The 13574-nt window shown below is 42.9% G+C and overlaps 1 protein-coding gene across 1 annotated transcript in view; it reads right to left on the reverse strand.

Annotated features, from left to right (window-relative positions):
• Window positions 1-10100, reverse strand: part of ACTR3 (actin related protein 3) — an 859006-nt gene extending 848906 nt beyond the window's left edge. The window contains exon 1 of the mRNA XM_044074929.1: window positions 9912-10100. Coding sequence (XP_043930864.1) covers window positions 9912-9955 — 44 coding nt within the window. The 5' untranslated portion in view covers window positions 9956-10100. The remainder of the gene's footprint in view (window positions 1-9911) is intronic.
• Between the last annotated feature and the right edge of the window lie 3474 nt (window positions 10101-13574).

Genomic DNA, 13574 nt, shown 5'->3' on the forward strand with positions numbered 1-13574 from the left:
AGGTTTTTCATGACAAAAATTTCAAATCACATGAATCAAAAGGCGAACCTGTGAGAGACTGAAGTACCAAAGTCAAGTCCCAGGGTTCTAAGGAAGGCATGACTGGAGGTTTAACGTGTGATATTCCTTTCAAAAAGGCCTTGCATAGGCAGTGTGACATAACTGAAGAATTAAATCAAGACCATTATGAAAAATGGAGATAGCTGCTAAATATACAGAGATCGAAGCTGAGACTCCTGCATGCAAAAGAGTAGTCCGGTATTGTACCATCTTTTGAATAGGCATAGAGAAAGGGTCTAAGTTCTGATCTTTGGCCCAAATATAGAACTTAGTCCATTTACTAGAATAAAGGTGTGTAGTGGAAGGTTTGTGTGAAGCCAGAAGAATTTCACAAACAGGAGATGGGATGTCAGGCAGCCTGGAAACCATTGAAAGTGAAGGAACCAAGCTGTGAGCTTGAGACTGTGCAGGTTTGGATGAATCAGTCCCTGAGGATGAGATAACAGGTCTTGGGAATGATCCAGGATCCACAGACTGTGAATCAGATGAGGCCATAGAAACGTGAACCAGACTTAACGGGGGCAATGAGGATCACTTTGCTTCTCAACCTCTGAGCTTCCTGGAGAAATTTTGGATTGAGGGGAAATGGAGTAAAGGCATACAGAAGACCCGGTGGCCAATCATGCATTACAGCGTCCCTCAGTGTTCCCCCCTGGGGGGGGGTCAGGGTAAAGTAGCTTCTGCATTTGTAGTTTGGAGGGGAAGCAAACAGGTTGCAGCAAGGCTTGCCCCAGCTTTGGAAGATCCGATCTGCTGTTACAGAGTTGAGGGACCACTCGTAAGGCATCAGGATGTTCCTGCTCAGATTGTCCGCAATAAGGTTGGAACTCCGAGGAATGTGTGTTGCTATAAGGAAGTTAACGCCCAGTGCCAAATCCTCATGACTTCCCGACAATACAGTAAGAGCTGGTTTTGCCTTGCTTGTTGCTATACCAGACGATGTTGAATGACTGAATTGCAATGGTCCCAGAGGGTAGGGATGCATGGAACGCTTGCAATTGCAAATTTTATGTGCAAATTGGCCTCCATGGGGGATCAGGTGCCTTGGACAGTCTTTCCCTGGAAATGCTCCCCCCACCCTAACAGGGAAGTGTCTGTGGTCACCATGGCCGTGGGCTGGGGAAGACAGAACGGTCAAAATCAAAGATTAATTTGTGGGTTTCATCCACCATAACATTTCTTCCTTGCAACGGTTTGAAGGAGGTATCATGAGTAGGTAAATTAGCAACGACCATCATGCGGACAGGAACCACTGTAGGATATTCATGTGCAGTCTCGACAGTGGTACCAACGTAATGGCAGCCGCCATGGACTCTAAGAGGTGCAGTACAAGAAGCAGCACATAGGACTGAGGGAGAAGGTCTTGGATTTGGTGTGTTATTTTCGAAAGCCTGTGAGGGGGGAAGAGAAGCTTGACAGGATGTTGTGTCAAAGACTGCTCCAATGAATTCCAGTGTCTTCACTGGAGACATCAAGATTTATCCTTGTTGACTGTAGGCCGAGATCCAGGATTGGTCTCCAGTCCCCTGTCTTTTTTCACACTAAAAAGTACCTTTAGTAAAACCCGGATCCTGTCTGGTCTGGTGGGACTGGTTGGATGACCCTTTTTCTTAGCAGCTTTTCTATTTCTAAGGCTAATTCCCTCTGACTGGGTGGTCCATCGGGGATTCATCTGACGGGTCTAGGAGTTAAATCGAATGGTATTTGGTAGCCTCTGGAAAACATCAGTAGTAATAATATGCCAGGCTGGTAGATGCAAAGAAAAATGAACCAAGCAATCGGGCCGCTGCTCAGGAGAGCTGGTAGGGTCTGCCGGAGAAAGAATCTCTAGCGCCCTGGTTACATGGACCCCCTCTACCCCGAAAGGAACATCTTCCATATGAGTTGCCCCCTCTGCCAAAGGGGGATTGTTCACCAGTGTGTCACAAAAGGATCCTTGGGATTTCTTGAACCACATCTTTCCTCCCTTCTTGTTCCTGGAGTAGGACATCTGGGGGTTGGAAAAGCATATGCCCACAGCAGACAAGGTCTTTCCATCTTTCTCACTACGTGCAAGTGTATCTCGTACTTTGGGTCCAAACAGTGCAGATTCGTCAAAAGGTGAACTGATGAAGGAAGATTTAAAGGGGTCTGCAAAGTCACAACTGCATCCAAGCATTATGTCTCATGACAATGCCTGATGCAGCAGCTCGAGCTGCCCCCTTGGTGGTGTGAGATGTCAAACGCATCGAGGCGTTCAGGATGGATTCAAGGGTAGCTAGCTGTGAGGCGACAGTATCATGCACCTCATCAGGCAGTAACCCCACCAAAGAGGAAGACATTTCAGAAATTAGGTCTCTTTGGAGGTGAGTAAAAAGTGTGCCAGACAGTTCAACGACCGAATGGCGAAGGTCGCTGAAGCATAGGTCCGCTTCCCTAGTCTGTCCATGGCCCGGGACTCCCTGTTTGCAGGATGGACAGTAGAACCATCTTCTGACAGTTCCCTCTTGGTGGCCACACCACGAACATAGAATCAACTGTCAACTGCTTGGACTAATGGGCTGGTCTTCAGGTGTAGATAAAATTTTAAAAAATAAACAACAACTGGATTCACCAAACACGATTTAATACAGGATCTCTGTCTCTCTGACGTCTCGGCCTCAGCCTTCAAGGAGTCTTCAAGTAGATAAAATTTTGTCTGGCCTCCAGGGGACAGGTTCTACGTAGCCCGGGAACTTCCAGGCACGCTGCACAATGAGTTTAACAAGGTGGGGTCACCCTGGAAGTAGATGGCCGGGCATGGTAGGCCTGCAAGAACACAGATTCCTCAAAAGAAGGGTTAGAGGACTTCCAGCCCCCCCCCCCCCCCCCCCGCTGCTTAAGGATTTCAAGAATCTCTCAGAATGAGACAGTCTGGGGGAGACCATGGGGACCCTTCCCCCTCATCACAATCAGTGTCTTTGGTGATAAGATTCCTCCGGGGAATGAAGGTGCTTCCTCTTGCATCGTTTCTCCAGGGTGGCTCTCCAGTGGGATCTTCTGAGGACGACTCCGGAGAAGGGGTTCCCTTCAAAGGGGGTTTTTGTGACTCCCGTGCCCAGGGTCCCAAAATAGAGGGTTGGGAAAGGTGCATGCTGGGGGGGGGGGTTCTGATACGGATGTCATTGGCTCTGCCTGTGAGCCTTCGGAGTGAAGGACCCTCTCCATCACCTGGACAGTAGGCCCACCCAAAGAGGGATGGGAGCCTGGGACCGGGAGGGACAACCTCAGAACCAGGGTCACATCCTGCCCCATGGAGCCCACCTCTAGTTCAGGAGCTCAGAGAATTGGAAGCTGTAGGAAAGGTGGACATAGACGGAGCCGGGCTAGGTACCAAGGTACGTACGGTCCAAGCACCGCTCCGAGAAAGCATCGGCTCCGCCGTAGCCAATGTAGCAAGGGTGGTTGGGGCCAACAGGGGAAACACTGCTGTCGGAACAGAGATAGTATGCACCGAAGTGGACATCGGTACCGAGATCTCAGAGATCTGGGTAGAAGTTGCAGGAGGATAAATAGGGGAAGATGTAGTAAAAGATTCCAAGCCAAGAGGGACGGAAAGTTTAGCTGGAATGGGCAATCCCCTAGCTATCAGAAGCTGGTCCACAACCCGCACTAGGTCTAATTCAGAACAACTTGTAGTGGATCTAAAGGAGGCTGCTGAAGGAGAATCAGGTCTTTCTAGAAAGGGGCTAAACCTCTGCCCCAAAAAAGGGTCGTAAGTCGGAGAGAGTATCTTGTCTTTGGCAGGTATTCGAGTTCTGGGGCCGAAGAAACTGTCGGCACCATGGCCGGGGATGGTGCCGAAGCATGTACAGTCATCGGAGCCGATTTGGGATCCAAGGACAGCACCGAAGTCAGTGGTGCCAAGGTTGGAACCGAAATAGGAGTGAATATCATGGACGGCACCAAGGGAGGAGAGGAAACAGAGCCTGGTGCCGAAGAGGTCTGTGCTGAGGGCACTGGCAAAGCATGCAGCCGACTCTGTTCCATAACTGACGGAGATGCAGGAACAGAGCGACTCCGTTTTTCTTTATTTTTTTGGTCTTTGGAGGGGGCGAGATCTCCGACCCATATAGAGCCACCAAAAAAGGTGTCTTAAGTAAACCTTTTAAAATAAGTTTATTTTTATGTTCTGCTAGTGTCCGATTACTAAAACTAGCACAAGTCACAATCATCTTTAATATGATCCACGCCGAAACAGCAGACACAACAAGCATGTGTATCAGAGTTAGGCATCTTACGTCCACACTTGTCACACTGTTTAAATCCCAAATTAGTTTTGTCTGACATACTAAAGCAACAAAGCTATCCTACAGAAAAAACTAATTATGGGAGAGAAAAGGGAGAGAATACAAATGATGTTATTTAAAAGATACTAGTAGTAAGGAAGAGCCTGTCAAAGACAGGAGAGAGGGACAGTACCAATAAAGGCAAAAATTAAATTATCAAGGTAAAGGGTAGGAAATAGGATTAGGTTATAGGAGACAGTGAGAAAAGACTAACTTGACTAAAAATTAAACAATTTTGAAGAGAAACCGTCTTAAAATTAACCATTTTCTACTTAGCTTTGAGAGAGATGGCTAGCACGTCTGACTAGGAACGTGGCAAACAAGATATGGTGTAACTAGGAGAGGGGCATTATGGGAAGGTCTTAGCTGAGAGTTTTTGGCTTGCGCGAGCTTGGAAACGGCCGTATCGGTTCAGAGGACAGAACAGAGGTCCTCTTTGTAATGAATGAGCACAGATTTACAACAACATCAGATGCTTTGTTTGCTATGCAGTTCTAATGTATACTAGCCTTAGTCCTGCCTCTAGGCAGGATGTGCTTCCTCTTACCACATTATAACACCTAGCATGACAACTATAATAACCTACTACTGTCAGACAGAATCCTACATCTAGCAAGTTTGCAGACAACCTGTGTCAAAAAAAAGCATCTTGGAGGAAAATTTGTAATTCCTACTTATAGGTTCTCCCTTTTATCTTCATCCGTTATTTTGCTCATACCCTTACAGCTTCTCATTACATTTTCTTACATTACTTCCTTTAAACCAGAAACATTTTTGTTGACTTTGGCAATCATACATTTATACAAATGAAAACAAGCCATATTAAAAATTTTAGTTGTAAACATCTACCACATATAAAATTTATACAATCATTGTCAATGGGATATTAGAGCTCATTTAATTCCTCCCTTCCCTTAAACCTTCACCATGTATTGTTCCCACATTTCCCATTTTTCTATGTACTTTGCTACTACCCTTTTTATTTATTTATTTTTTTTTTAGAAAACACCAGTTCTTTCACCTGTTACTATATTCACTATTTCTACTGCAGCTGGTTTAGACTATTTCCTTCCCAATTTATTTTATTTTCTTCCCCTACAGAAATATCACTGTCTCACTGCAATACTTCACACCTCCATCATTTCTACTTTATTCTAGGATACAACATAGTATTAGTTATTCATTAACGCACAAAATCTCTGAATCTCTCCATTTCTGTGCCCCCCCCCCCACTTTTAAAACTATTAGACAGAAGACGGTTTATTTTTTCATTTGCTATCCAGGAATAACCCCGATGCAGTTAAAAGCCCATTTTCATTTGCCATCCAAGAATAATCAAATGCAGTTAAAAGCTCATTTTTCAGCACAGGCCTGGGGACAGAAACCCACAGCATGTCCATTTACCACTGCTGTGGTTGGGCTGTAGGCGTACAGGAGGTCCATCCAGACAAAAATGCACAAGTTAACAGGGTTAGAGCAGCATGCTTTTCAAAATTACAAGGAAGAAAGGTACACTATCTCTGAACTAAAAGTGTGATGCCAGTCTCATTGATAAATGCTCCTACAAGAAATATATATGCGAGATGAGATTTAAACAGAAAAAAAGCACAATATGCCAAAAACAATGTTGACTCCAAAGCCTCCCACACAATAAAGGTGAGTGTGTCAAATTTTTCCATATTCCAAGAGACAATGTGTGCATGTATGTGTGCACATGCATATCCAGTAGGACAAGGGTTATGGTCAAGCAGGTATTTGTGTGTGTTAGGGTTAAAGCTAGGCTATGGTTAGCATTAGCACAGAAAGGGCCCCTGTTGCAGGACAACTACTTAAGAGTGTTAACCTTATCCCTAACATTTATACTTCACAAAATAGCCAGCTTAATTTCAATACTTTGTACTGTCAAGATGTTTATGCTCACCTATTTGCATTATTCAGTTCGTCCCCTCCACCCCACATATTTTGCATTCAAAGTAATGGACTTTTGTTCTACTGTTAGAATCTTACACTAAACAAGAGAATTAAGTCTAGGAAAGGGAACATGGAACAAAGGACTAGTTATTTAGCTGTGTGCAGCCAGACATTTCCATGGAAGTAGAGGACACCAGGATTGCTGCTACTTTATCCTAGCTACATTACACAAGACTTTTATTCTCATACTTTGTATGAAGTCAAATTTGTCCAAGGCTGGCATTGAGCTTCTGCAATGGTACATTGTCACCATTCCTGCTTCTGACTTTCACACACAACATGGAAAAGTAGCCAAGACTACAGAAGACTGCCCACTTTGAAGCTCTAGACATGCCATCTCTTTTGTTTGCACACAATGTTGTCCTAATGGCTTCATCTTACCAGCATCTCTGTGATGATGGCACTAGTAGACTGCCTGCATGCAAGTGCAAAGCAGCTGAGATGGCAATTACATCTAAATCTAAATCCATGGTTCTGCAAAGCTACAGAAAGAATCACTACAGAATTAGTCAATAAAGACATGGGTTTGTTTGTGTCTTTAGGCTTTTCCCAGTTAGGGGTCGTCACAGTGGAACTCCGGTCCACTAATGATTGGTAGTTGATTTTTACGTGCCGAGTTACCAGCCCTGACGCACAACCTTCAGCGAAGGTACACCCATTCACGCATTGTCTCCATGCAGAAGACGCTCTATCTGAGAATCGAACCGGACAGCATCTTAGTGTGAGGCGACAACGCTACCGCAGCACCACCACCTGACCCCAACTAGTTCTAATTCATAAAGGGTAGACCCTGCTTATTTAACATGGCTGACAGATGGTCCTTGAAGGAAAAGAAGATGGCCCTTGAAGGAAAAGAAGATGGCAAGTCAGTACACTACTCCAGATTCATTTATTGTATATAAACTCTCCATGCTAAATGTAAATTCCTATGTAACTTGCACAGAACCAGAAACTCCCAATGCACACCAAAACCCTCCAAGAGGGCCTCTATCAAACAAACAGCTGTTGTCAAAACCACGGTCTAAAACTAAATACCAAGAATTGTATAACTGTATCTTTTGCCAAACAAAACTTGTAACTATCACACTAACAACACAACCCCAACCCTGAAATATGATCTCGTAGTCAGAATCTGGGAACCTAAGTTGATAAATAATTGTCCTTTGATCACAACCTACCCATTGTTGTAAGGAAATCCTTCATCATCATGCAAGTTGTATCTAAAATATATAGTGTCTAGGTTCATGGTATGTATTCATTCCATTGTAGTCTGGTCTCAGACCGATCACGCAATACAATGCCACATTCAATACGCACACATCGAAACACTTGTCACCACAACACTTTCCCAAAAAAAGAGCTTAAATCACAATAACTATGCATCTGAAAGCATTGCCACTCTCCCGTTATCATACAAGCAACTACAGGTGACCTCTGCCTAGCATATGCAGCAACAACAGACCCTATCCTGTCAGGCCTATTACACACTTGCAAGTCCAGTGGTTGCACAAACACCTGCTTAAGGGATGTCAATCTCTTTTCAATACAAACTGAACACAATGGAGGAACTGCTACAAATCACAGAGAATACCTCTTCTATGGAAGTCTTCCACTCCATAGAAAGCAAAGTTTCTCTTCAGCTGTTCAAATGTAATTTGATGAAGGGATGCAAAACTGCAAATTCACCCCTGGTTTAGCATCCATGCCCCTCAAAGATAGAGGCAACGTGTCCCGACATATCCTTGTTCAGCCCACTTCTGGGTTATTCATACACAAAACAGAATGGTTAAAGTTACCGTGAGAAAGCAAGGCTAGGCTTCTTAGGATCCTCACAGATTAATAAACTATTAAACTATTATGAACCCATGAGCAGATTACAATCTGTAAGTGGAAGAGCACTATCTTTACTGAAGACACTTAACAGTCAATGCTTAAGCACTAAACACATAATATGGGTATGCAGCCTTACTGGAAAAGGGAATAAGGTGCTCAAGACTGCCACACCTATACACTATATAACCTAACAGGAAAACAACTACTTGAATGAGGAATCAAAGAAGCATCTGCAGTAGCATGATCCATGAACCAAGCTTTCTTAGTGAATGGAGAAAAGAGGAGGGATTTCAACTACTTATTTTACTACATCTCTCAGAATCAAGACTCTGGGGTATGACAAGAGGAAGGAAGGTTTACAAGTAGACTAGAGCAGCAGGTGCAGTTTTTCACAAGCTGAGCCGTGGTGGTAAAATAGTTCCAGGAAAAGGCTCGCAGTTGACAGGTCAACCTTCATCTATGGGTCTCTGTTGTAAATAATGACAAAAGAATCACAAAAAGCACAGAAGGTAAAATAAAGATATTTTACTGCATACACTCAGTGGCCAAGGAGACCCTTGCAATTGAACGGATATTTCCTTTGGAAGGAACAGAGCCAAAGTCAGTGATTACAGCGTTATTACATTATATATATATATATATATATATATAGGCAACTGCATTGGGGGGGGGGGGGGTCCAATACTATAACAACTGTCTAACGTAAGTGCATTGAAAATGCTTGCAAATCCCAAAGAATAAGATTGAATATGTGGCTGGGGAATAGAAAGTTTGGTCTTGGTCCACTTCCACCGTAACCGTTATCGGGAAAGTGAAACTGATAAAGACACCTGGAGTCTCGAATGGGTACAGTACCACAATACTAAACATTTCAAAGGTTTTCCATTGAAAAAAGTCAAGTACCCATTTACAAAAGTCATTACTGCTCTCAGATTATAAATTGCCATTTTTAAACTGCAACATTTCATTTGCAGCACTACAACCTGAAACTACTCAGGTTTACCTAAAAAGGAAATTAACATTCACGTACTAAACCGTGCTAAACCAGAAAAATGCACGTTCCAAAAGACTTATTAAAACGATGCCGAGTAAAAGCAAGTTTAACATTACAAACTACAATTTGGAACGTGTGCTCCTATGGTTTCTATCACATTTGTTCCTCATACAAATCTGCTCACTTTTGCACAAAACTGCCATATAAGGACTCAAAATGCATGAAACCAGGAAGACCGACAGAACTAGGAAGTTAATCTGCGCTTGCCCACGTTAGGGAGTGGGGCTTTTCTTAACAACTAATAAATGAACTTCCACTGATGAAAACTATGCTAATATTTATGTACACAGATACAATCCAATTAAAACAAAGTTTCATTACTAAGTACTGAAGAAATAACTGTCAACGCCAGACCCTTGCTGTACCACAAGCAACCAAATAAAGAACAGATTTTACATCATATTATTGAAACTACTGGCAATAAATCAACATGTTACAAAGTCACATCATCACACAATGACAACACAACGTACAGTAATCGCTAACACTGCAAAATAGGAAACGAATCCAAATGAAAAAACAACATATTAAGGCCACCGTATGGGAGGTGCCGGCTGCAATAATACCAAAGTCTTGGTGAATGAATACTACTAAGAAACAGCCAGTGTCAAAACCACTGACAGCTTAGCTTCCTTCTCATAACTCTTCAGTCTTTCTTTCTTTTTTCCTCTGAATATGATGCTTACCCCGTTCCACAGTCAACCACACAAGCTGGCAACCTTCCTGCCATCTTCCCTTCTCTTCGGCTTAATGTAAACCTGAAATGAAGCTGCTATCTAACCATCCAAAAGCGGAACCCTAGACTTCTCAGAGAGAAGTTTCCACTTCCGCACAGATGTGCTCACAGCTAGACAGCCAAGATGGCCGATAATGCTGGCCAGATGTCCGTGGCTGACAACACTGGTGACGTCGGTGTAACGTCACTGGGCGGGAATAAGGACAGTTTCGTTTTTCAGTTATTACTTGGCTTAATTCAGTAATCTCAGTGGTATGCAGTTCTTGCTAGTAAATTGTATTTTAATTAATGAATTTATGTTTGTGACTTGTACCTCCGATGTTTAGCTACAGGTGTGGGTTATAAATGTGGTTTAATAATACTGAGTGTTTTTCTACTCGTTTCATTACCTTTGGCTAAACATTTATTTCTCAGTTAATTCCAGAGTCAGGATCATCTATCGTAAAATAAGCAGGGATAACCGTGTCTTGTCAGAGATGGGTTTTAAATATTAGTACTAGTGCGCGAAAAGTTAATGAAAGGTTATGATATTAATTAACCAGTATTTTCTGCAGTGAAAGGAGCCCGTGAATTTAGTAGGTTCATAAGTACTAGGCTGGCTGGTTTTGCAGGCCGTTTTAAGCCTAGTAAATGTCCGTTTTTTTTTTGTTTTTTTTTTGGGGGGGGGGGCTCCATATACCGCTTAAGTGTACTTCATTACGAGGAACGTACCTCATTTGTGGTCTTAAAAAGTTAATGTTCCTCAAAGTTCCACATTGAAAGGGTCTGTAACACATTCGCTGTTAGGAATTTTTTAATTGAAATCCATGGTAAATAGAAATAAATCATATTAACTCAGTAAGTAAAACCAGCACATATTAACCATCCCATGACCTTCCTAGCTGAAGTGCTTAGTAAGCCATTACTACTTTTTCCACATTTGGCCATTTGTTCCACATTATGAGGGCCAGTGTTCTTCATTTTGGAGAATGAAGGTTGAGAGCTATGGGGGGGCTCAAAAAACATATTCAATTTGGTTACTGTCCGGTTTGATTCTCAGCTAAAGCGTCTTCTGCGTGGAGACATGCATGAATGGGCATACCTTCGTTGACAGTTGTGCGTCAGGGCTGGTAACTCAGCACGTAAAAATCAACTACCAATCATTAGCAGACCGGAGTTCCGCTGTGGCGACCCCTAAAAGCCGAAAGACACAACAACATTGTCTTGCCCATGCCATGGTCGATAATTATGTATTACTCCTAATGATGATACATGGGATCATATCATACCATAGATAATTTGAGGGGACCCATTCATGGGATAAAGCACTTAGGAGCTGTCTCTATTCATTAGTAGTACTTGGGGCAGACCTGGTTATGTTTTCTGTCTCCTGTTCATAGATCTATGTTGCGCTTTAACGTGGATGGGGATGAACTTAGTTGTGGATGAGGAGTGTGTTCCATAGCAGCGGCATCTGCGAGACATACCTCTCCCTGCAAACTGCTCTGTTGATATTGTGGAAGAACTTTAGATCCCTAGCCGGATACTTTTAATGCTATTTGACTTGCTGGTGTGCAATAAATCCATCAGTACTGGATCGGAGGCATAGCTCTCGACCTTTTAGCACAAAAAAATAATGGGGGGCAAAGCCCCACAAATAGGGACAATTTTTAAATATTTCTCTTATAAACTTAGAAAGTTGCTAGAATAAAAGGTCTTGTGTTACCACACCTTTTCTGAAGAATATTAAGTCTGAAACTCAAATCATAGGATCACAGGAGGTTACTAGGCTAAGGGCCCCAGGGCCCTTACAAGCCTAGCCAAGTTCAACCCATGCTCCTAAGGTTGTCTAGTTGAAGCAGACACTAAAATCAACACCTATTGCCCATCCAAGAGGGGCACAGGTGGAACCCCAGGGGTAAATTTCCGGTTACCCATATAATCGTCCAAATTACACTTAAATAGGAAGCTTGTTCCAATGGTGGGGCAACCTCTGTGAAACAAATCTGTCTGTTCAGCAAGTTCTGTTGATGTCACATACCAAGTTAAGACCCTGTGAGTAAGTGACCCATGTGCCATTTGACTTGCGAATGTGCAGCATTTCCATTAAAGATGGGTCAGAGACTGCTCTATATGCAAGGCACAGGTTGCCTATGAGCAGACTGTACAAAACAGAGTAAGTCACAAAGATTTCAGTCTGTCCATATAAGACATCTTGAAGACACTGAATTTTCTTTATAAGTAACCTTTGTGGTCTCTCCAATTGCTGCAGGTGTTTGTAAAGGAACATACCAAAGGGGCCATTGTACTCTATTATTGGTCTGATGTGGGAAGAGTACAGGGGGTTTTAACCTCTTTTTTCTGGAGGCAATGCCCTTACTTATGAGATGAGCAATATAAAATGCCCTTCTTACCACTGTGGTGACATGATGATCGAAGTTAAAGTTGCTGTCGACCTGTGTGCCCAGATCTCTCACCACTGACTTTGTGCTTAGGCTATTGCTGTTGATGTGGTAGTTTGCAGGAACATCACCCTTGCCAAAGGGGATGATAATGCATTTTTTGCATTAAGTTTAAGACCATGACTTTGGCACCAATCATTAGTCTGCATAAGACCTTCTTGCTGGATGTTGACATTGCTAGGGGTTTCAATGATCACTCACAGTTTGCAGTCATCAGCAAACTTTGTCAGCCATAGTCTTTTAGTTTTAGCCTGTACTTAAAAGAAGTAGATTCCGAAGAGTAATGGTCCCAGAACTGATCCATGTGGAACACCACTGGTTACAGGTCTGCTGGAGGAGGTGGCATACCCTGTTTTGACCGTATGAGTTATATCAGTGAGCCAGTTTGCAACCCACCTGACAATATATGGGTTGATACCCAGCTGGGTGTGTTTATCAATGATGCTTGAGTGAGGAATTGTGTCAAAGGCCTTGGTTAAGTTTAGGTAGACCATATGCACAGACTTGCCCTTGTGTAGTTCTTTGGTGATTGTCTCAAAGAAGTCCACCAAGTTTAACAGGCATGGTCTCCCATTGACAAAGCAAACTGGGTGGGGTTGAGCGTTTGGAGATTTCCTATATTTTTGTTAATAAAGTTCATAATGATTCGTTCCATGGCCTTGCAGATAAGGCTGGTCAGGCTAATGGGTATATAGTTCCTAGGGTCCATGAATGCACCCCCTTTGTGCAAAGGGATGATGGTAGTGTTTTTTCATTCCACTGGAATGAAGCCAGTACTTGGGCTGTGATTGAAAAGCATTCCCAGTGATGATGCTAATTTCTGTTTTAACCCATGTACAACACAACCCAGGATTTGTGTTGTACATGGGTTAAAACAGGAACAACACAACCTGGGATGTTGTCTGGTCCCATAGAGGTTGTATTTTTTGACTTGGAGAGGGCATTTACAACCTGCTTCTCAGAGATACTAGCTGGGGTACAGGTGTAAGGATGCTTGGGGTATATGTGGTGGAACGGGGGAGTGAAGTTTTCACTGAACCTGTCAGCCAGCAGGTTTGCTATATCCACAGGTTCTGTATATGTAGTATCATTAACTATGACTTCAGCGCAAATCTGGGCTTACATTTAAGGTTACAGATTTTATTTTATTTATTTATTTTTATTTTATATTT

This window comes from Protopterus annectens, chromosome 6.part0 (genome assembly GCF_019279795.1).
Source record: "Protopterus annectens isolate FY-2018-M chromosome 6.part0, PAN1.0, whole genome shotgun sequence".
NCBI lineage: Eukaryota > Metazoa > Chordata > Ceratodontiformes > Protopteridae > Protopterus > Protopterus annectens.